Consider the following 24,773-nt stretch of genomic DNA (forward strand, 5'->3'; position numbering starts at 1 on the left):
AATAGCACCTGTTATTTATTTCTTTCTTTTATATTGGAAATTTAAGGTGACTTTTAATTTTTCCCAGCTACATATATTTGTAACCAACATTGTTTACCAGAGATCTCAACTATATAATTCATAGTAATTAATATGCTTCTTCCATAAATTAGAAAAGGATGTTTTAACAGAATATACCATAATCGTATTGTTATTAATTTCCTATCCTTATCATGAAAGTTACAAATTTCACTACTGTCACTAGAGGCCAAAGTTGAAAAGTTTTGATCACTTCCCGAACTCATAACTAAATTAAATGGAGTAATATGCATCATCAGTATAGTATACTAGTATATATACTGTGAGAGAAGTCTCTGTACTGTAGTGTAGCAATCATTAGAGAACAGGCACATGTTTTCTCTCCCTAATAAATCAAATTAATTAACGTACGTCTCTCGGCCACAAATCGATCGTCTGTACAAACAATGCTCATCCAGTACATGCACTAACACTGCATTATACAAATAATTTACAATTAATATATGCATGATGATCCCCATGGCCATGTTAGGTGTGCTCTTTGACAGTTGTAGTTGGACCTCTGCCTCTCCATCAGCTGTACAGCTCTTGCATGACACACACACAATTAGTGGATATTATGGTCTTATCGATGGATCACAGATCAAGAAGCCGATCAGAGAAAATATTGTGCATGGACGGCTGCTGTCTCGTCTCAGTGATAAACAATTGGGCATGTGACTTCCAATGAAAGATTCGAAATGGAAAGCGTAAGAGAATAATACTCACGGGGTCAATGTACGTACTAGACATGCATACGTAATACAATTATTTGCTGCTATTAGTAGTAGTATATACCCTGTGTCTGCCTTTTTTTTTTCTTTTTGGCGATTTGAGTATCCTTCTTATCTATTAGGCACTACAGAAATAGGGCATATAATCTAGCTAGCTCTTTTGTCTAAATCAGACCAGAAATTTGAGTATATATATTGTGTTTTGCTTTGCTTGTTGTGATAATATATAGCTTATAAATTAAGATATAGAAGGATGATTATCAGTAGCTATGCTTGAAAGGCATTTTGTTAATGTGGATGCAGTTTATATGCTAAATACATTTAAATGAATTAGAAATGGAAAAAAAAAATTTGCGGTAACATTTATACTTCTATTTTAACAGTGAAAAAGTGAAGACGCGAATATATATAGATCACACACGAAAACTTAATATAGATAATAAGTTCTAAAATAAATTGTAGCTTAATTATAAGCGGCTGTTCGACCAAAATAATTATCTCATATAACTACCATCTATATTACTTCCTCCGTTAGATATATTTATCTAGATTCATTAGCATCAATATGAATGTAGGAAATGCTAGAATGACTTACATTCTGAAACGGAGGGAGTATATGATTTGGAGAAGGTTATAATCCAATGGATAGTGAGGCATATCCAGGAAAGACAAAGGAGATTACCGAAAGATAATGCACAACCCCAACCTCGAATACAACAACTCTAGCGCTGCTAGGTTGTACTAACATCTCTCCCAATAGTCGATCTATTGACAAGACAAGACAATCCTGATGAAAGTAGAGCATATATTTATAACATGTTTCAGTAGCTATAGCCTAGCTAGCCCAGGAAGAAAGGAACGGTGTACTGTACATTTTGGAATTAAAGAAATGGTCAAGCTTTACACACCACATAGGCTCACACCAATGCTTGCATTGGCACATGCATTCATCTGCACACACTGAGATTGGGTCTCTGAAATATGCAGCAAATCTGCTGCATTCAGCAGCTGCATCGATCTAGCACCTGCTCCAGTGGCTGCCTGCTTGCTCGTCTTGCTCATCGTGCTAGCTACTAGCTGCTTGCTGCTGCTTGCCTGCCCTCATATTTGGCCAGTTCCAGTCTGTAGCTTTCCTAGTACAAAGATGCATGTTATTTTTACACACGACAAATACACGAACCTGGCGAGCTATCGCTTTCAGTCCTCCACCTACATGTTGTTGAGCTAGAACTTGTCAATCTGTCATACGCGTGACCAAGGGTTAAATATTTGAGAAATCAAAAAATAAACATTTGGGGCACCTAAATTCCGAAATCGATCTCCTGATGAATAGCTTGAAATTCTGAATAATTTTGCTAAAAACTTAGTACAAATTCTCTGCCGAATAGCCACCTGTAAACTGGAAATTGTTAGACGGAAATACTGAATCGAGAGGCAGAGAAATTAAGCCATTAATTTGTCTAGGTTCTCTTATTAAAAGAACATTTGTCTAGTGATCAGAAGTTGCTTCGGTTATGTATGTATTCGGCCCTCCATGGAAGAAAAAAATACACAAGAGAGGCAGTGATTTCAAAGGTTGGCACCTACCCTGCGTCCCTGGCCAATAATAGGATAGCCAGGTCTTATTGTTGATCAAAGGACTCCGGCCGGCTAGCTATAGACTTTCAGCGTAGTAAAACTCTCTTTTTGCAGTAATTTAATTGGCAATTTGCCATGGGACAACTCATTCAAGGTGCAACAGTACGTTAGGGTCCACGTATAATTGATTGGTTTTATTCTTAATTAATGTGAACATATTTTAATTGCTTGCTATATATGTATAATTTAACTTAGCAATGGACTTATATTCTTTTTTGGCAACGAAATGACTATGCAAATTATTAACGCTCTCAAAATTCATAAAATCGCATATATGGTTGAATGGATGAACAAAAGCTAGCTTTAATTAAAACACAATTTGGAAATAGTTATTCCTAAATTTTTAGACAATGTACAAGTGTTTATATTTCTGGCCATAAAACAAAAAAGAAAATATTCTAAAACTCTCTAGAGAATAGAGAAAAGGCTAACGGATCTAGGTCATGTTAAATAGAATTCTGATTTATTTTATTCTCGTTTCTCATAATTGTCATTACTATATATGGAATCATAGATAACTATACAATTGAAAATAATAATTTGAAAGAGAAATTAATCATTCACCTAACTTTTGTCTCCTCGGAACAAAAATGGCATCTTCCATCAGAAAGGCTTAACCATTTTCCAATGTACTTAGTGATTTACTTTATCCGTGACTCTCTACTACCTGCAAACATGCACGCAAGATTCCATGTGCAAGTGTACTTTGTCTATAGGGAACAGTGATCATGACTCTGGTAGTAACGCTATCAAGTCTCCATGGAAAAAGCTCTGAACAACCTTTTCTTCCCTCTGTGCTTAGATTTGAAGGGGCCAACCAGCAGCCTGGAAGGGTGATTAATTGAAGCCAAACAAACACAAGCCTACACACTTTGACTTGTTAACATCTTCACTATAGTCTCTCTCTCTCTCTCTTCCATCTCTCTCACTGGTCTTATATATTTTTCTGTTTGCTGTTTGTTGGCTTGTGCTGCTCTCTTCTCTGTGCCTGGCTTTCTGTGTCCCAATATATCTCCTGAAAGGCAGTGTTTCTCTGTCTCTCTCTATGTCCTCTAGCTAGATAGTAGATAGCACAGAGGAGAGAGCTCTAGCTTAGCTGCTGCTGCCCCGGCAGCTAGCTACAAATTAAGAAAAGGGTTAGGAGCAGTGGGATTTGGTAGTTTGGTGCGTGTGTCTTGTTGCTTTTAGCAGCTTGGAGTTGAGGCAAAAATCCAATTCTGCTCAATTGGACTCATGGGGAGGGCTCCATGCTGTGACAAGAACAACGTCAAGAAGGGACCTTGGTCGCCTGAGGAGGATGCCAAGCTCAAGGAGTTCATAGAGAAGCATGGCACCGGCGGCAATTGGATTGCTCTCCCTCAGAAAGCAGGTATATATGTCAACTTAATTTCAGAGATCTTGTGCTAGCCCTTTGGCGATTTTGTATTTTTTTCCCCCTTATGAGTTCATGTCTAAATAAGGCTCGATCACCTTAATTTGCAGCTGGTTTCTTTTCTTCTTTGTAGAACTAATTGATTTGTTTTCTTCGTCTGTTTTGAGAGTTTAATCAGTTGTATTCTATGGATATAACTCCTCTCTCTCTCTCTCTCTCTCTCTCTCTCTCTGTGTCCCCTTCTGTAGATGAATATATATGTTCAAGTCTGAAAGATCTTATTTACTGCTAATTAAGTATAAGGTTTTTCCAATTTTTTACATCGATCATTTTTCTCTTCGCGGATACTTTGTTAAGACGATAATTTGTTCTATAGTTTATTTAGCACTAATAGTCGTACATCCCTTAATTTGTTAACTGGTCAAGAGTGTAATAGATCTCTGACATAGACACAAACAATGTTATGTCAGGCTTGCCGGCTGCCGCATGCAATTATAGGTCTTGATGTGACTACCCCGCTTGTTAGAAAAACGCAATGCAGATCAAGATCCTAGAACTCGTTTGTTTGAAAAAAAGATCCTATAATCCTAGTTGAATCTTCCTTATAGGAGCTTTTTCATACATTTAATTTTATGCTAGCACTGAGCAATATTTGGCTGTTTATAAGTTATACATCATTAATTCTCATCCCCCTATAGTTTTTACGCAATATTTGAGCTATTTGGTCCTGAATTTCTGACCTTATTTATTCTATAATTATAGGATTGAGGAGATGTGGCAAAAGTTGTAGGCTTAGATGGCTAAATTACCTGAGGCCCAATATTAAGCATGGAGAGTTCACAGAGCATGAAGACAGGATCATCTGCAACATGTTTGCCAGTATTGGGAGCAGGTATATACATATATCACAATGCATATATAGAGTTTTCTAGATTAAGATGTACATTTAACCTTCCTTTTATTTCGATCTACTTAATTTCATCCCAAACATGCATAAGTATGACCTGTTTCTTCTCCCTAGCTAGAAGAATCCTTAGAAGTTATAATTATTTACTAGTAATATGTAGGTAGGAGTATGTCTAATCATCAGCAAATGAAGAGATACCTAACTATATATATGCTCTGATACAATTTCAAGTACACATTTGAGAAACTTTGGCATCTGTAGTAGCTAGATAGCTACCTACCCCAAGTCTTGTCTTGTAGAACAGTACAAAGATGACATGAGAAAACCTAACAAACAAGGAAAAAAGAAGAATGCATGCAAATCACTCATTTCTACTTGTCATCCATTTTAGGTGGTCTATAATCGCGTCGCAGCTCCCCGGCAGAACGGACAACGACATCAAAAACTACTGGAACACCAAGCTCAAGAAGAAGCTCCTCGGCTCGAGCGCCGTCGCCGCCGCCGCGCCGCCACGGATACAGCGTCATCAGCAGAGCCACCACCGGTCGTCTCTCCTCCTGCCGAACTCGCCGTCGCTCAATCCCGGCGGCGGCTACCCAGGCTTCTTCTCCGGCGCCGGCGGCTTCCATCCTCAGGAACCAGCTATGCCGTTAACCCTACCGACCACCACCCAGGAATTCATGCTGGGCACTCACTCTGGCCTTCCAATGGTGAGCGCCTCTGCGCTGCTCAACCATCTGCACGGCGCATCACATCATCATCAGCTGCTTGTGAAGGAGGAGATCAGCAGCAACATGATCGTGTTCGGCTCCGACCAGCAGAGCTGCAGCTCGTCAGATGGGCTGGCGGCGCCACACAGCCACAACCACCATGGCAACAGGGAGTTCATCCTTGATGGCTACAGCTATGGCGTCGGCTACGGCAGCAGCTGCATCGATCAGGTCGACAACGACAAGCTGTTCCAGCATCATCATCAGCAGGATCAGGCACAAGAACAGCAGCAGCAGCTGGTGTACAACTACGACGAGATCAAGCAGCTGCTGATGAACACATCAACCACAAGTAATAGTATTAATGCTGGTCAGGATCATGGCGGCAGCATGGAAGCAGGGTTGATCGGCTCACAAGGGAAGGTAACCATGATGTAAATTAAACTGATCGATTAAAGAGGAGGGGAAGGCAGCAGCTGGGCACGGCAAGATTAAGGATGGATTAATTAAACCAAGGTGTGTTGTTTTTTTTACTGTTCTTTGATTGGATTCTACCGTACGTACGTGATGCATGGCGCGTTTAATTGTTGTGGTTAAAAAAAAAAAACAAAGGAAAGAAGTGTGTCCCGTGTCACGGTCGCATGCACGTGCCAGTGCAGCTGCTAGTATAGCGTTTGCGTTCGTGTTACAGCCTGCAGTGTGTTGTATGTCACTGTGACATGGGATCGATCGATGGATATCATGATAGAGATAATCTCTCTCTCTCTCTCTCTCTTGCTGTTGTATTTTCTCTCTCTCTCTTCAGTATAGTGTACTCTCTCAACTACTGTGGAAACTTGATTACTGTGTGGCACAGGCCAGCAGATTCAGTACTTTTGCTCCACTGTGTTGTGGACACATTTCCTTCTTCCTGCAGTGCATGCTTCGATGTAATGTCTGTGCTACTACTACACGTCTTTTCTCTCTCTTCCTTGAACTCTGGGCATAGGTTTGTTGCTGCTGTGGCACAGTGCATGTGAAGCCGTGCAAGTTGTGTGCGTAAATAAAAAATTGCTGGCGTCGCAGCATATCGATCAGTGCATGCATGGAAGCATGCATGATTGGCGTCGAGATGGCACATGGGGGGACGACGAGAAGAAACGAGTCTTTGCAGTCGTCCTTTGCCGCGAGAAACGTGTCTTGTCGCGAAGAACACGGTTGCAATGCAGTCGGAGTAATTTTTTTCTTTTCTCTGGTTTTTTTTTGTTTTTTTTAACGATGTGTTAGTGCTGGCAGATCAGGCAGAGTTGGCGCATGAAATGGAAGCGAGATCGATGAAAGATTCGACGAGAGAGGGGAGCGAAAAGATTCCCAGCTTGTTGCTAGTAATTTAGTGCCTCCATGGACAGACATTGTCCAACAGTGCGAGGGATATCCGCCTCTCTGTCGTCGTTCTTTGTGCATACAGTAGTTAATTTGCTTTAAACGAAAACACATGACAGATAAAAATCTAAATAACTTTTAGGGTCCTAAAAAAAAAGCTATAGCTCTTATAATTGTATTTAATTTTCCACTGAGAATTTTATAAATATATCTCTACTATTTTAAAAGCGTAGTCGTTTTCCTTCCGTCCCCTTCTCATCGTATACGGAAGGTTGATCGCTCATTTCATATATGTGTATAACCCAGTCATTTATTCTCAATCCACCTATCTAGTCAATCCCCAATTATATAAATATGGCTCGTTGCAAAGCATGGGCATATTAATTGTATAGTTTCAAAGAGCAAGTTAATAAGTGTAAAAAAGAAACTAAATAAGTTTGAAGTTAAATTATAAAATACAAAATTGGTTACTGCTCAAACACCCATTAAATATGCCAAATGTTCTCTCGGACAATAAATCATAAAAGGCGTCTCAGGAGAGAGAAGATACGAACCCTAAATGCAGTTGACAATTAAGTCTTTCTCTTGCACAACACACTTAAATGGATTATGCAAGATAGACCATAAATTTGATAAAGGGGGCCATAATTAATACGGTGTAATGCATAAAGAACAAACCACATATAATACTAATAATAAAGAAGATGAGAGACACATATGTAGTAGAATTAAGACGGAAAGTCCTAGACAGGACAAAAAGAAAATATGTGAACAAAAGCGATGATCAACATGGGGGAGAGTTAAGTCGATCCAGTGTAGCAATGATGAGCATATAATACGGTACAAATTAAATTAGTGACAACTAGCCAAAAAAGAATTGTGCCAACAAATCCAATGTATTGATCCATTCATTGTCTTTACTCCACAATTGACTCCTAAAGTAGCATCCTCAATGTGACATGTCGTTATTAAACTGTAGCAATCATGGATCGAACTCATGTGAATTATCAAACCCATGTCTTAAGTATTCAACAGATGATTCGATTTATATATGCACCTTTCTGTTAAAACGGTATCCATGTTAATTCATAATTATCTTCCACCTTTTATATATACTCTAAAATATTAATTTTCATAGGTACTAAAGATATCAATTGAGTACAGCTAATTAAGAATGGTTATATATCATAATTTTCATTTGTTGAAAGAAATATTCCATTTCCGCCACATATATATACAAATTTCGAGCTAACTGGGATCTCTTTGTCTGGTACGGGCTGACAGATGACTGTCAATTCATAATTTTTTAAGAGCTGGACAGCACACTGTCAATTCATAATTTTTATATAGCACTCTTGTCGTACATCATCTTACGGATTAGCAGTCACAAATTGGTCAACTTGCACATCATATTGTATCTTATCCATCAGAAACGTCTCCAAAAGTGACGGGCCTGTTTGGCACAGCTCCAGCTCCAGCTCCACCCATTTTAGAGCAGGAGTTCAGCCAAACAGTTTCAGCTCCACCAAAACTGAGAGTGGAGCTGGGTGGAGCTCTCTCACAAAATGAACTAAAGTTGTGGAGCTGGGTTTAGTCAGCTCCACAACTCTACTCCAGACCCAACTCCTGAAGCTAAATTTAGGAATTAGAGCTGTACCAAACAGGCCCGAATTAAAGTTTGGTGAAAACTAATTACAGTTATTAGTGTGTCCTGAGCACGGAGATCCAGAGACATTTAGCTGGATAACGTGGCCTTTCTTTTTAATTCTCGAGTAATTGTACAGAGATGCTAAGAGAATTGTCAAACCTTTGTGACTGATCAATGTGTACATGCTAATGATGAAATTATTTAGCACCATTACCTTACAAACATGATAAAAGATCATACTTTTATTAAATAATGACAATTAACGAGAATCCAGAGATGAACGAGAAAGACTATTGTGGCACTAGTCATTGAGAAGTTGATTGCTCAAAACTAAATTGCAGTGCACATATTATTCTGTAGGACAACACTTAATTACTTAATTATTAGACCGTGCTATATATACTACAGTGATCACTATTGGACTGTAAATCATCTTTATAAGGGTTACTCCCTCCATTTCATAATATAAGTCACAACCACTTTTCTTATATGTTCCATAATATAAGGCATATATGCAAGCATGCAATTAACTATGGCATCTTCTCTATTAAATTATTACTTTTTGAAATCCTCCACTCTCATGTTATCTAATTCTATTGGATGCATGCATTAGTATTTATTAGGATGATCCAAACTACAAGATGATAATAATTATTACTTGGTCTTTGGATTAAGGGTGGTTGTGCCTTATATTTTGGAATGGAGGGAGTATTAATTAAACGCATTAGAAAATAAGGATCCATCAGGACTTTTTTTTTTCTAAACCCTGAGAATGCTAGATCTAGCATGTCGGGGGACGCATGCAGCAAGAGCGTGATAGAAGGTGGACTTGGGATTTGGTGATTTTTAGGGTAACATTTTCCATTGTTAGACCATCAGCAATGTATCGTGGTCTCAACCAGTGGAGGTTGGTTTCAGTGTGCCACTGGACATAGGCAAAAAATAGCTAAAGCCACCATAAAAAACTACTACGTTCACATCGTTCTAGGGCCAATTCATCATTAGATTCGTCGGTAGGGCCATCATCGGTGACCTCCATCATCTTCGTCATTGCTCCCACCGGTTGTCACTGCCCCTAAGATCGTGATGACTGGATCTGGCCGCCCCCAAGCTCATCTCAGTGGAAGTGGGGGTGGGTAAGAGGAGGAGGGGCGGTGAAGGCGAGTTGACATCAGAAGAGGGTGGAAGGGGCTGCATAGACGAGGTGGCGGCGGAGGTGAGGAGGCTGTGGAAGAGACGGGGGGTGGTAAGGAGAGAAGAGGGAAGGGGAGAGCGAGAGAGAGGGGACAAAAATCAGGTCGGCTCGGTTTTCATCGGCTCAGCTTTTACAAATGTGTCATTTTTTTTAGAAAATCGGCACTCATGTCTTTATATATATGTGTTGGGTTTTTTAAAAAAAAATAGTGTATTTTTTTAATAAAATGGCAACCATAATATAAAATATATTAGTTCAATAAGGCACGCATTTCTTATTAGGGATTCTATAGTAGTGAATTAACACATCATGATATATATATATATGCAATTACGGGAACAAAATGCACGAATTAATTTGTCAATGATGTTAAATCCAAGTACTATATACTAGAAGGGATCATCAGTACGTGCAATTAATGTATGCTATTGTAGTCGGTTCATCGATCGCTCTCTTGCATGTCCACGTCATATAGTTAACATGCGTAACCCTTGATTAATACTGCAAACTACAAAGTTCAGCGAAATTTCTTAATAGTATAAGTTAATACAGTATCTGAGTTGAAGGATAACTGGACACACCGTCCTCTCGATCAACTAACACATCATGTCACCATGATATGCAAACATATGTTACTATTATGTGTTCAAACGCTGTCTCATCGCCTGTGTCCTTCACTCTATATATTAATCAATTAACGTTCATGTCTGAATCATATATATCCCCCACTTAATTTGAGTCGATGACAGTGCACTAGAGTAGATATTAAGAAATGGTGAAATTAAAAGGTACAACGATGTTTTTATATTTCAACGAAGGAGTAGGTATGTTTACAAGCGTGTGTTTAATAAAAGAGAGAATCCACTCAGTGCCATTGAGTTTTCACTACTTCTACAATATACCACTGACTTTGTCAAGTTGAATAATATGCCATCGTGTTTTCCCGAACGTCTACTGCGTGCCATCACAGTCCAGAAGCTGTTAGTTGGGCATCTGTTAGAGCTGTAAAAAGACCTATTTGCCCCTAACTCATTGTACATGTTTTTTTTTTGCCGAGGGACATATGTATTATATGAATACATATAGAGAAACTGATTGAATCATATAACAGCCTATGATTGCTAGCTTCACGCGTTGGTAGAGACGTAGTGAACTAGTGATCTGTTGACTTTGAAATGGGACATATCGGAAAAAAATAAATGTACATAATGAAAAAAAAAATCAACCCCATACAGTTAGATATAAAACAAGTTTGAACATGGTGCATGGCACTGAGCTCATATAGATATAGAAATGAATACCAAAATATTTTACTAAAACAGGTGCTAGGGTTTATTAGTCATGGGCATTTTAGTCATTAAGAAAAAATTCAATACACCAAACGGATGCACCCTAACGGCTTGTGGACGGCGATGGCACGCAGTAGACGTTTGGGAAAACTCGATGGCATATTATTCAATTTGACAAAGTCAGTGGTATATTGTAGAAGTGGTAGAAACTCAGTGGCACTGAGTGGATTCTCTCTTAATAAAACCACGAGCAAAAATAAAAGAGTGGTGTCATGGTTTCTCAATAGTCAATAATATGCATGAAATGTGATTATGATTCGCTTTACCACGGCAAAAAGGTTTCTATACTATTTTAATTGTATGAAAGTGTTAAGATAAGTTTAAACACCACATTAATAATATGAAATATTTTTTTAAAATAAACTTACATGTACCTTCGATCGCAGGTGTGTTGTGTTAAATTCGAGTTATACACACTATTAGAAAAATATTTTTTTCTCTATGAAGTCATCGATCTTCGCAGACGGACTATATGTTTGACTGGGATGACCCGCTGCATAGTTGTGTTGGGGGGGTCCTATTACCGTAGGTGATCCACTTAAGTAGGCCGCCTATAATAATCACTACTACGAAATCAATTTTCACATGCATCTAAAATGGATCCACTCAGGCAGCCATGCCAGGCACTCCGCCTACTAGTAAAGGCCTACCAACTTTCCACTCCGCTAGCAATGCAATTGGCATCCAATGTTTTGCGCTGATACATGGCGTGAAGATCACCAGTATCTTTCCAACAAAATATTTCACCGCTCATGAAAGCAAGGGCCGCCGTTCTAATCATTATTGACGTAAGGCCCTTTCAACTGATTTCCATGTACCATTGATATAATCTTCTCATCACACATGATCAAAAAGGGTTTCCCATGCTCATATTTTGCTGGTATATATCCGTTGCAAACTATATCTTACCAGCAAGGTCGCCAGCCTTATTATTTTTATATGAATGTTCCTCGTCATGGGTTTTTCCACCTCTGAAAGTGGATACCATCCACTTCTCTGTCCTTACTCTTTACTTTCGGATTGTGTCTTCGTAATATTCTAGGCACTACCTCTTTAGTTTGGGCGACGACTGGGTCTTTATCGTATTGGTCATCTGCTAGGTCTTCACAATCCTGGGTAGATTATTTTATTGCAGTACTTTTTAAGGACTAATCTCACTAGTATAGAAAGACACAAAAAAGACAACACTATAGGTGCTGGAAAAGCTAAGACCGACACCTATAGTGCTTTTCGCGCTCACACATGCATCCATAGGAGTGCCAGTGGCAAAAACCAGCACCTTTTGGAGAGGTAGGTGACGGTTTTTAATACGAACCGACACCTATGATTCATGTCACAGAAATGTGCTACTTACGACTGAAAACGACACCTTTGAGTATTTATAAGTGCCAAGCTGACCTGACATGTGGAGCACGAGAAATTAAAAAGGCATGCACTTCTCTTCTTCCCCTTGCGCGTCCTTATCCCCTCTTCTCCTCTCACTCTCCCCTCTCCCCGGCTCAGTGACGCCCGCCAGCGCCGGCCCCTCTCCCTCTCCCATGCCTCCTCTTTGCCCCTCCCCTCCAGCGCTCGGGGTCGGCTAGACTGACACTTGGGGACGGTCGGATCTGGTGCCACCCCGTCCTCACCCACGGTTGGGGGTGATTGGATCCGGTGCCACCCCTCCCCATCGGCATCGCCCTTTCTCTCCTCACCTCGACGTCAGCGCTGCCCCTCCTCTCCGCCCCTTCCCACTAGCACTCCGGGCAGCCGGATTCGGCACCGCCCCACCTCTCTGCCCCTCCCCACTGGTGCCGCCACTCCTCTCCTCCCCTTCTCACCAGTGCTCGTAGATGGCTAGATTCGATGCCACCCCCTCTCCGGCATTGCATGGCGTGCAGAAAGGCTTCTCCACGACGGTGAGTGCAGTACCACGGCGTGCTGGCAGACTTCAATTTTTTTTTCTGATTTGGTCATCTTGTTATTTTATCTTCGATACATGCCAAAAATTTGTGATTCAATTTATTTGATTTTGCTGCAGATGGATGTGGGATGGATGAATGGTGATATGTGGATGTGGGATGAGGACCTGTTCAATATATCGGCTCGAATCAAGCCGATGCATTGAACCGTTTTTTTTTCATTGTTGTAATCTCAATAGTGTCGGTTCCTAAACTAACACCTTCAAAGGTGTCACATGTTGTTTCTGTAGTAGTGTTTATACATATGGTAAGATATTTTATAAATTATTTATAGTTCAAGATTTTTAAAAGTTTTTTTAGTTTTGTTCAAAATGATAAGTATTATATTATTGATTCATAAGAAATAAATGAGTAAGTTTTTAATTTAAAGCATAAAGTATAGAAGATCACTTGAAGCTTGGAGTTCTAGTCTTGTGTGTGTTTTGGTGTTTCTCACGTACTAACTATTTTTATTTATAACCTTGGGTTATGTATCCATTTCTAGATATAGAGGATTATGTATACATAAAAGAATCCTCGGCTGCTCTCCAACCTGGATGACATCGTCTCGCTTGCTCAGCGGCGTCCGAGCGAGTCAGCACCAATTAATACCCTTTGATCAGCCGAGCAGAAATTGGGTCGTGCACACCGTCGGAGAAGATTATTACATATAGTTTTAAGTTTGAACATTTTACATGTTATAGACAATTAATTGATCCACCTCGGAAGTTCGCGCAGCGTAAGCATAATTTGCTCACATCTAATAATTAATTAGCAACATGGCTGTACATTAAGTTGCTGGTAGTAACTAAATTCTTAGTATGTCAAGGTCATTGATTGACTTATTTACGTTTGAATATGCTATTCCCTTACGTAACATGTTTTTGCAGCCAATTCTTAAATGAAAACAATCCCGTTAGCATGTATGTAACAGGTTGGTGCCGCCATCTCTTGTTGTGTTGCTGGGTATGGTCTCTGATAAAATCTATGATTTCTCAAGAGTTTGTTACAGATTTCACCTAATCCCATTTTAGTTTGGTGAGATGTTACTGTCAGATCCTAACCATCACATTGCAGGGCATAAATTTTTTGCAAGGCCGTACGTCGAACAGGTCAACATGGCAATGGAAACATCCAATTTAGACGCTTCGACACGCCAGTCGGCCAGTGCGTGCTTTTTTGTTTAGGGCATATTTAGTTCCTACACATCGAATGTGCCAGTCGTCACATCGAATGTTTGGACACATGTATGAAGTATTAAATATAAATATAAAAAATTATATAGTCTAGAAAATTGGGAGATGAATCCATAAGCCTAATTGTGCCATGATCTGACAATGTGGTGCTATAGTAAACATTTGCTAATAACGAATTAATTAGACTTAATAAATTTATCTCGCAGTTTCGTGGCTGATTCTGTAATTTGTTTTATTATTAGGCTAAGTTTAATATTTTTATTGTGTGTCCGTATATCCGATGTGATATGTAGGGGCAAAATTTTTTGCCAACTAAATAGGCCCTTAGTTTTATATGGAACACACGTATTTTCAAAGTGAACTAGGAGACAGAAGTTTCAGTTCAAATGCAGTTTAATTACTTCCCTAATGGAGACAGCTACAGTGCAAGTTAATGTTTGTTTAGGATGGCAACAAACTTGAAATGTTCTATAGTCTACGTAATTAATTAATAATTAATTCATATTAGAGCTATAAACTAGACATTCAGAAGTCAAGTGACATCAACAGGAGATACCCAAAGCTAGCAGTCTACACAACGGTTCAGGCGGTTCGTCGAACAGTCTGAACAACAAGTCAAAGTAAAAATCAGAACATCGCCGTCAATCAAGGATGAAGTCGAAAAGAGAACAAGTGATTAGGATATTTTTGTGTTTACTTTTATGAGAAAATTACGCGAGACGAGTAGGATATTTAAATTCAGTAACTAAATTAAAGCCATAACATTTTAATTAAGTAAATTGTTCGTGATATATAACTCTAGGTACGTACGCAATAACTCATAAGTTGGACAAGGGTTCTTTATTTCGTAGATTGTTCGTGTTGTAAAACAGTTTTTAGTGAGACATTAAATATGACTTTAAACAAAGTAATATGTGATGAAATTAACAAGTAAAGATAACCTTTTTTAGTGCAAGAAAGTCTATATTTAAACCAAAATTTTGATGACATAGATCATAGCAACACTAATACGGTACTCTTGAAGAGATTCATATGAAGATTGAAAAATAATTGCGCGAATTTAGCACACTATTTTCCTATAAACAATAGCACACTATTCACAGTTTGATTAAACATTCTTTTTGAAACATTAACTTGTTGCCCTTATTATTGAGGTAATCAACTGATAAGCAGGTGACAATGACTAATATTTCCGGATAGATGATGATTATATATATACATTGGATTATTCGTTTTATTTTAAAAAATACATAATTATTATTAATTTTATATGAATTAATTTATTAAACGTACTTTAAACATAACTTAATTTTTAAATATTTGTATAAATTTTTTTACTAAGACGGATTGGGTAAATTTGTGTTCAGAAGTCAATTGCATGATGTATTAAAACCGAGGTAGTATTTACCAAGGTGAACTCATCCACTTCTCACATCAAATTCCCCTTCGTTTTAACTTGTTGGACACATTTTGAGCCTTGGGTAATTTTCTAATGTTATTCACGCTGGAAGAACCATTAGATATTACGTGAAAGCAAAATACCTGCGATACAGTCATTTAACAATAGCAAGACGTATATATATATCAGTACGTATATATATGATAATAATGGTCGGTATTTTTTTTAAATAATGTAATGGTCAAAGTTATGAACCATTATAGATGAGGGATCAATAAATTAAAGGATGTGTTGACTACCATAGAGGATCCTCAAAACCACTGCTTACTCATCACGGTTCATTAACACTGTTTTTTTTCTCAGACATTAATGTTTCTCAAGTAGTGTATAAAGGTTTTTGATACGGCCGACCTTCTCGACGAAGAATGCGGATACACTGTACAACCAGATGAACTGGATGAACAGTACATCACCCGTGCAACGCATCCTTCATCACGAATTCACAAAATTATAAACTTTAATTAATTGATCTATTGCACCATCAATCCCCTTCAGGTAAAAGTAAGAGCAATTTATGGCAGAAACTCTCAATCCCTCTCTCTAGTTTTGTGGTGGCGGCACTAACCCTAGGGAAAAAAGAGCAATAATACCACAAATTATCTTTAGAATAAACGTGGTCTACTCTCTTAGGTTGTGTACAAAGGTGTATGTAGCCATTGCATGGATTAGAAATTAAGGTGGTGTTTGAATCTTCTACAAATGCAATCTAGAAACCTACTTGCAGCACCGTCGTTTTAATCTCTTGCGGTGAAACTAGAAGGTATTTGTGTCCATGGGGTGTCACACCCTGAAGTTCCCCTTTCCAACTTTAAAATTTGTAAAATAAATCGTCCGAAGAAATTGTTCAATTTAACCTACAGCTAATTCCTCAAATTAATAAATGCAAATAATAATCGGAATCGGCATGTGGAATTTTTCTTAGATTCTACATGTCAAAATATGCTAACAGGATTTTTAGTGGAATTTTCAGAGCCCTAAAAAATTTTTTAACCAATTAAAAATGAGCAAGTGCAATATTTAATCCCAAGAATTCATTTTCCTTTTTTCCTCCTTTTTCTTTTCCTTCTTTTTCTCTTTTGGGCCGCTGGCCCATCTCCTCCCGCGCTCGGCCTCCTCTTCGTTGGGCCGGCTCGCGCCTCTCTCTTCTCTCTGGGACGTCGACAGGTGGGCCCCACCTATCGGTCGTCTCCTACCTCCGGCCGTTGGAGCCGGAGCTCCAACCGCCCGCGCCGCCGCGCCCACGCCGCTCCTCCCGCGCCCACGCCGCGCCGCTCCCGCTTTCTTCCCCCATGTCGCCCGCCCACGCCCCGCCTTCCCGCCCGCGCACGCGCGCCCAAAAAGGGTGGGATTCGGTTTGAATCCCCCCACACTCTCTCTCCACCATCCCCACTAACTCCGGCAAAATCGAGCCCCCTCCCAGCCACGATCGGCTCCTCCGCCCCTCTATAATCCATCCCCGCATCCTCCTCTCCTTTTTTTCCCTTTTCGCCGCGTTCTCGCACGCTCTCTACCACGCCCGCACTGAACTCCTCTAGCGCCGCCGCTCGCCGCCGTGCTCCGGCCGCACGCCGCCACCGCTAGAGCCGTCGCCGCACCGTACCGTCGCCGCCGCTGGGTTATCAAGCTTGTGCGCTACCCCGTCCGTCGTTTCCCAGGTCAATCCCGCTACCGGAGCTTGCTTCTCCTCGCACGCCGGTGAGCACCATCACTTTCGCTGCCTTCGGCCATGGTTTCCGCTCTCCGTGGTCCACCCCTCTCCCTCTAATCCCTTCCATTTTGTCCGCTAGGTGTTCCCGAAGCTTGTGCGCCCATCGCCGTCGCCCTCTGGTCGCTCACTGTCGCCGTTCGTCGTCGCCTCCTCCTACGCCGGCCAACTCACGGTGAGGCACCCCTCCCCCTCTTTCCCCCTTCCTCTCCCTCCTAGCGCCGAGCCGGGCCGAGCTGCCGCTTCGGCTGTGCGCCGCTGCCTTCGCGCCGCCGCCATCCGCCGCCGCCTCCCGCGCCGCCGGTTGCCATTGCCGGCGACCGCGTAGGCCGCCGCCGCTCGCCATGCTTTGAAGCCGAGCCGAGCCGACCGGGCGCCTCGCCCCTCCCCCCTTGTGACGCTGCCTGGTGGGGCCCACCCACTAGCCGGTGTCACCACCTCCTCCCCTTGTGTCACTGACCCATGGGGCTCGCTTGTCGGCGCCACCCCCCTGATGACGTCAGCCCTGGGGTATTATTGCGCAATAAATCAAATAAGGATTTTTCTTTATTTGTAAAAAACACAGTTTATCTTCTAAAATTCATAAGTAATTCATCCGAGCTCCGTTTAAGTCCATTTAAGTCTCAGTAAATCAAGAAAAAATGCAAAGAATCTATTAAAAATGGTTTTGTTTCCTGTTTCAGTACTCTTATAGCATGTTTTGCTTGTGTGCTTTGTTTGTCGCGTAGATATCGACCATTTCGTCGATCTGCGGTTCCTCGAAGACGTTGCTGTGGTCTCATCAGTGCGAGAGCAAGGAAAGTCATGCATTACAATTGATCATATTGTACCCAATTTACAAATGTCCCGCATTTCTATTAAATGTTGCATTGTTTTACAATATCATATGGGATGGGTCCTACTACTCAGCCATATATTGTTTACCTTATGCCATTGATAACTTGGGTTTTAAAATGACTAGATGTTGGTTTAGGAAATGCTTAGCTATGCTTAGTTCAACTAGTGCACAAAGGGGGATCACATTAATGCATAGACTTTGATTATTGGTATAGCTTTGGAATAGAGCCACCGCAATGGTGTTAGTTAATTAAAATACACTACATGGTGGGCTGTGGGTGCATGGTTTTGCTAGTCGTGCCCATGGCGATTAAGGACCGGTTCGCGGGAAACCCTGTAAGAATTTATCGTGCTTACCACAAGCCATCGTGGGCAACGACTGGGCTTGTAGTATAGCTTTCCTCTAGCCGACGTACCCAGGCGAGGGTAGGCGTGATGGAGTTGGGTCGGCCGGAGTGTCCGGTTGATCGGCTTCCGGATTCACCGCGGCACGAGAGGGGGGCTGCCCGTTGCCTACTGGGGATGGGGGCGAACCCTGAGGTGTGGTGCGATCGGTTAGAGGGGGGTTATGCGAAAGGTCTTGTCACGGCCTCTTTCCGGTATGTCGTAGTGGCATGTCGGCGCATGGAAACATGTCGTGGGGCTGTGTCTTGTGGGTACAATTGTACACCTCTGATCAGAGTATAACTATTTGAATAGCCGTGCCCGCGGTTATGGGCGGTCGACCAGATTCACCGTGATTAGTCTCACCCCTAGTTAGCTAATGAATTGGTTAGTTCAAGTGGTGGTTTGGGCCTGTCTCAACGTGGTGTAGCGTTGAGCAGTGATTGGTTAATATGGATTAATTACTACAACTGTTTTACTGTTTTCAACTACTGCTTTTAATGCTAGCTTTATGCAAAAGAACCTTTAGCCTCCCTTGGATATATCTTGCATCATACCTCCTCTTCCGGTATGACTTGCTGAGTACAGTGGGTAGCACTCAGTGTTACTCTCTTTTCCCCCACACCAGAGTTGAAGTTCTTCTCAGTTGGAGATGTCTCGAAGAGGTTGGTTTCGGCGCTGCCGTCAAGGATGCCCGTGGAATGGAGTCGCTCGCTGCAGGAGTCAAGTCTTCAGGCTTAGCTCACTTTTATCGTTTTCCGCTGCATTTGTAATGTTTTGTATTTTTGTAAGACATGGATCTGTATATCAACAATTGTCGTTTGTGTACCCTGGCTGGTCCTGGACAGGGGTTTAATGCACATTCAGCTTAGAAATTCTGGTTCGTGAATTTCTAGGCGTGACAAGTTGGTATTAGAGCCGACCTTGACCGTAGGGCAAGCCAACTGGAAACCCTAAGAGCCCTCTGAAACCTTTTCATCTACACATGCCTTTTTCACTTGGATTTGTTTCGGGAAAATTTTGGGGTTTGTTCTTCTGATTTGTGGGAAAAATCTTGATCGCTATTTCAATTGGATTTATCGACTAGGAATAGTACGGTGTTTTAGAAAAAAAAAATCTTATTTGGAATTTATTTGGCAGTCAGTCGGGAATTTGTTAGGTTATATGCATTAAGTCGAGTCTAGGTTCGATGGGGTGCAACCTTTATGCGCATCATTCTTATCATGCATTTATTTCATGCAGTAAGTTTATTGCTTAGTCAGTGTCATTAGTATCTTTTGTTTAGGTTCATGAAAAAAGTTCCATGCATAAAAATCATCATGCTTGGCTAGATGCTTGAGTCTTTCGTTGCTTTGTGTAATTTGGATTTGAGCATGCGTTGGTTCCTATCCCTCTGTCCTCTTTAGATGTCTGACCTGCTCTCCGATCGCAAGCGCCGCTCCAAGCTTCAGAGTCGTCGCCTTTAGCCTTATCGTCTTCTTAGTTTTGATTGCTTGCTAGTTTCTGTGTTTAGATTTGTTGCTTGTGGGTTAGTCGGCGGTCGATATCATGTGTCAGTGGTATGGCTGCCTTAATTAGGAGTTGTTTGCTTCCTTTTAAGTGTTTTAATCAAGATTAAGATAATTGCACTTAAATCTATAAGAAAGATTAGTTTCTAAGCCATTTGTTTTCTTCCTTTCTCTTATTTCTACCTATCCCTCCTCCAGATGGTGAAGACAAGGAATGATCCCCGTGACTCCAACGACGCCAGTGGCAGCGAAGTGCAGATCGATGGAGCACATACCAGTGGTGCATATGGCAGCAATCAATCTCCACCGCCCGAGAACCCAACGGTCACTCAGATGATGACAATGATGATGCAACAGATGCAGCAACATCACCATCAGGTGTTGCAACAGGTGCAGCAGAACCAGCAGTTTGCTCCTCCACCATCACATCTATCCAAACTGTTAGACTTTCTTCGTATCCAGACACCTACTTTCTCAAGCACCACCAACCCAATGGAGGCCAACGACTGGCTCCGTGCTATTGAGAAGAAGTTGAACCTTCTGCAATGCAACGACCCAGAGAAGGTTGCTTTTGCTACATACCAGCTGCAAGGTCCCGCTTCTGCCTGGTGGGATAACTACGTGGTGACCCGTCCAGATGCAACGGAGGTTACTTGGACAGAGTTTTGTCAAAGCTTCAGGAAGGCACAAATTCCTGAGGGGATTATGGCACAAAAGAAAAGAGAGTTCCGCGCACTGCATCAAGGAACCAGGACAGTTACAGAGTACTTGCACGAGTTCAACCGCCTCGCGCGCTACGCTCCTGAGGACATGCGCACTGATGCCAAGAAGCTAGAGAAGTTTTTGTTTGGTCTTGATGATGAGTTGACCAACCAGCTAATCTCCAGAGTCTATGAGGACTTTGAGAAGCTCGTGGACAAGGCTATCCGTCAAGAAGAGCAACGCAACAAAATGGTCCGTAAAAGAAAGGCAGCTCAGTTCAAGACTCCTCAGAGGAACAATCAGAAGCCTCGCTTCATGACAGGCAGCAGGGTGGACCTTCCACCATGATCGTCCGTCAGCACCGTGCCTATAATCCGGGCAACTCCAACAACGACTACAACGGTGGCAGTCACAAGAGCAATGAGCAGCACAACCACAACTTGACTCCACCCCCATTGATGGCACTAGCTCAGTCAGATCTGCCAGCTATGTCAGCTCAGTCAGAACAGCTCAAGAAGGAGTCTGCAGGAAAGCCAGGACCCTGCTTCAACTATGGTAAGCACGGCCACTTTGCTGGCAAGTGTCCAAAGCTGAAGCGCGCTGGACCCAGGTTCGTCCAGGCCCGCGTCAATCATGCGTCTGCAGAGGAGGCACAGGCAGCACCAGAGGTCGTGCTGGGCACACGTTTCCAGTGAATTCATACCCGGCAATTGTTCTTTTTGATTCGGGAGCAACGCATTCTTTCATTTCCAAGAAGTTCGCTGGGACACATGGATTATCGGTAGTGGAACTTAAAATACCGATGCGGGTTCATACCCCTGGTAATGACATGAACACAGCACACTACTGCCCCTTAGTGACTATAGAGATCAAAAGGTCACCGTTCCTATCCAACCTCATCCTTCTCGAATCCAAAGACCTAGATGACATTCTCAGGATGGATTGGTTGACCAGGCACAAGGGAGTGATTGACTGCGCAAGTCGCACCATCACCCTAACCAACGACAAAGGAGAGAAGATCACCTTCCGGTCTCCAGTGTCATAGAAGTCTGTAGCAAGTCTGAATTAGGCTGCTACTGAGGAACAGACAGAAATAGCGGAGAAAAGTCCCAGGAAGTTGGAGGATATTCCTATAGTACAAGAGTATCCTGAAGTGTTTCCTTAAAACCTCACTACAATGCCACCGAAGAGAGAAATCGAGTTCCGGATTGATTTGGCACCCGGAACTGCTCCAATTTACAAGAGGCCGTACAGAATGGCAGCTAATTAGCTAGCGGAAGTCAAAAAGCAAGTTGATGAACAGCTGCAGAAAGGGTACATCCGACCGAGTACTTCACCTTGGGGTGCTTCGGTTATCTTTTTGGAGAAGAAAGACAAGACCAAGAGGATGTGCGTTGATTATCGCGCCCTTAATGAGGTCACAATCAAGAACAAATATCCATTGCCAAGAATTGATGACCTGTTTGATCAGTTAAAAGGAGCTAAAGTGTTTTCCAAGATAGATCTGCGATCAGGCTATCACCAGTTGAGAATTCGGGAAGAGGATATTCCCAAGACAACCTTCACTACTCGGTATGGGTTGTTTGAGTGCACGGTTATGTCGTTTGGACTCACCAATGCACCGGCTTTCTTCATGAACTTGATGAACAAAGTGTTTATGGAGTTTCTTGACAAGTTTGTCGTAGTGTTCATTGACGACATACTTATCTATTCCAAGTCAGAAGAGGAACATGAGCATCATCTCCGCCTGGTACTCGAGAAATTGAAGGAGCACCAGTTATATGACAAGTTCAGTAAGTGCGATTTCTGGTTGTCAGAAGTCAAATTTCTGGGTCACATCATTTTTGCTCAAGGCGTGGCAGTGGATCCATCAAATGTGGAGTCAGTTACCAAGTGGACTCCACCTAAGACAGTTTCTCAAATTCGGAGTTTTCTTGGACTTGCGGGCTATTACCGTCGGTTCATTGAAAATTTCTCCAAGATTGCTAGGCCCATGACTCAGTTGCTTAAGAAAGATGAAAAGTTCAAGTGGTCAGCTGAGTGCAACCAAAGTTTTGAAGAGCTTAAGAAGAAATTAGTCTCTGCACCAGTCCTGATTCTGCTAGATCAGACAAAAGACTTCCAGGTCTACTGTGATGCATCTCGCCAAGGGCTAGGATGTGTTTTGATGCAGCAAGGCAGAGTGGTTGCATATGCTTCGCAATAGTTGCATCCACACGAAAGCAATTATCATACTCATGATCTTGTGTTGGCAGCAGTGGTTTATGCTCTGAAAATCTGGCGGCACTATCTTATTGGCAACCGCTGTGAAGTCTACACTGACCACAAGAGTCTGAAGTACATCTTCACTCAGCCCGATCTGAACCTCCGACAGCAAAGACGGCTGGAGTTGATAAAAGATTATGACATGGGGATACATTATCATCTAGGCAAAGCAAATGTGGTAGCAGATGCTTTGAGCAGGAAGAGCTATTGCAATGCAGTATGTACCGAAGGCATGTGTGTCAAATTGCAGATGATCTTGAGCACCTAAATTTGGGCATCGTGGAACACAGGTTTGTAGCTGCCCTAGAGGCACAACCTACGCTCGTGGATCAAGTCAGAGCAGCTCAAGTAAATGATCCTGAAATAGCTGAGCTGAAGAAGAATATGAGGGTTGGAAAAGCCCGGGATTTCCACGAAGATGAACACGGCACAATCTGGTTGGGAGAAAGATTGTGCGTACCTGACGACAAAGAGCTAAAAGACCTAATACTCACAGAAGCTCATCAAACTGTGATGTTTGTCAGCGAGTCAAAGCAGAACATCAGAGGCCCGCAGGATTGCTTCAACCTCTTCAGATCCTGGAATGGAAATGGGAAGAAATCGGCATGGATTTCATAACAGGTTTGCCCAGGACATCATCGAGGCATGATTCAATCTGGGTAGTGGTCGATCGACTCACCAAGGTTGCTCATTTTATCCCAGTGAACACTACTTACACAGGAAAGAAGTTGGCGGAATTATATCTGGCAAGGATCATGTGTTTGCATGGGGTACCTAAAAAGATAGTATCTGATCGAGGAAGTCAATTCACTTCAAAGTTCTGGCAGAAACTGCAAGAAGAATTGGGGACTCGTTTGAATTTCAGCACAGCCTATCATCCGCAAACTGATGGCCAGACCGAGCGAGTAAATCAAATCTTGGAAGATATGTTGAGAGCTTGTGCACTAGACTTTGGTGGAGCCTGGGATAAAAGTCTACCGTATGCTAAATTCTCTTACAACAACAGCTACCAGGCTAGTCTACAAATGGCACCATTTGAAGCATTGTACGGACGGAAGTGCCGCACTCCACTCTTCTGGGACCAGACAGGTGAGCGTCAACTGTTTGGGACAGAAGTGCTAACCGAAGCAGAGGAGAAAGTTAGGACCGTCAGGGAAAGACTGCGAATCGCCCAGTCTCGGCAGAAGAGTTATGCTGATAACCGCCGAAGGGAGCTCACTTTTGAAGTAGGAGATTATGTGTACCTTCGTGTCACTCCGCTCCGGGGAGTACACCGCTTCCAGACGAAAGGCAAATTGGCACCACGCTTTGTGGGACCATACAGGATCTTGGAACGCAGAGGTGAAGTAGCATACCAGCTTGAGCTTCCATCTAACATGGCAGGTATCCACGATGTGTTTCACGTGTCTCAACTGAAGAAGTGTTTGAGGGTACCCGAGGAACAAGCTAGCTCAGAGCACATTGACATCCAAGAAGATCTGACATATGTGGAGAAGCCGATCCGTATGCTTGAGACTAGTGAGAGAAGGACCAGAAACAAGGTGATCAGATTTTGCAAAGTTCAGTGGAGCCACCACTCAGAGGAAGAGGCCACCTGGGAAAGAGAAGATGAATTGAAGGCCGCTCATCCACACCACTTCGCCAGCTCTTCCGAATCTCAGGGTCGAGATTCCGTTTAAGGGGGGTAGGTTTGTCACGCCCTGAAGTTCCCCTTTCCAGCTTTAAAATTTGTAAAATAAATCGTCCGAAGAAATTGTTCAATTTAACCTAGAGCTAATTCCTCAAATTAATAAATGCAAATAATA

The 24,773-nt window shown here is 42.0% G+C and overlaps 1 protein-coding gene and 1 long non-coding RNA gene across 2 annotated transcripts; both read left to right on the top strand.

The window, feature by feature from the left end:
• Positions 1–3,642: 3,642 nt before the first annotated feature.
• On the top strand, positions 3,643–6,290 carry LOC136355946 (transcription factor RAX2-like). Its single transcript, XM_066309253.1, has 3 exons — positions 3,643–3,798; positions 4,564–4,693; positions 5,100–6,290. The coding sequence occupies exons 1-3, from the start codon at positions 3,663–3,665 to the stop codon at positions 5,854–5,856; spliced, it is 1,023 nt and encodes a 340-aa protein (XP_066165350.1). The 5' UTR covers positions 3,643–3,662; the 3' UTR covers positions 5,857–6,290.
• A 6,168-nt stretch (positions 6,291–12,458) lies between these two features.
• On the top strand, positions 12,459–13,309 carry LOC136355918 (uncharacterized). The gene is made up of 2 exons (XR_010740503.1): positions 12,459–12,870; positions 12,993–13,309. It is a non-coding gene; the product is annotated as an uncharacterized lncRNA (long non-coding RNA).
• The last annotated feature ends 11,464 nt before the right edge of the window (positions 13,310–24,773 follow it).

Source organism: Oryza sativa, chromosome 4, assembly GCF_034140825.1.
Source record: "Oryza sativa Japonica Group chromosome 4, ASM3414082v1".
NCBI lineage: Eukaryota > Viridiplantae > Streptophyta > Magnoliopsida > Poales > Poaceae > Oryza > Oryza sativa.

Bases quoted from the DNA above. Each gene is read 5' to 3' on its own strand.
- LOC136355946 (XM_066309253.1), top strand. From the start codon at position 3,663: ATGGGGAGGGCTCCATGCTGTGACAAGAACAACGTCAAGAAGGGACCT. The intron at 3,799-4,563 runs GTATATATGTCA...CTATAATTATAG, and splicing joins TGCTCTCCCTCAGAAAGCAG to GATTGAGGAGATGTGGCAAA. The intron at 4,694-5,099 runs GTATATACATAT...CATCCATTTTAG, and splicing joins TTTGCCAGTATTGGGAGCAG to GTGGTCTATAATCGCGTCGC.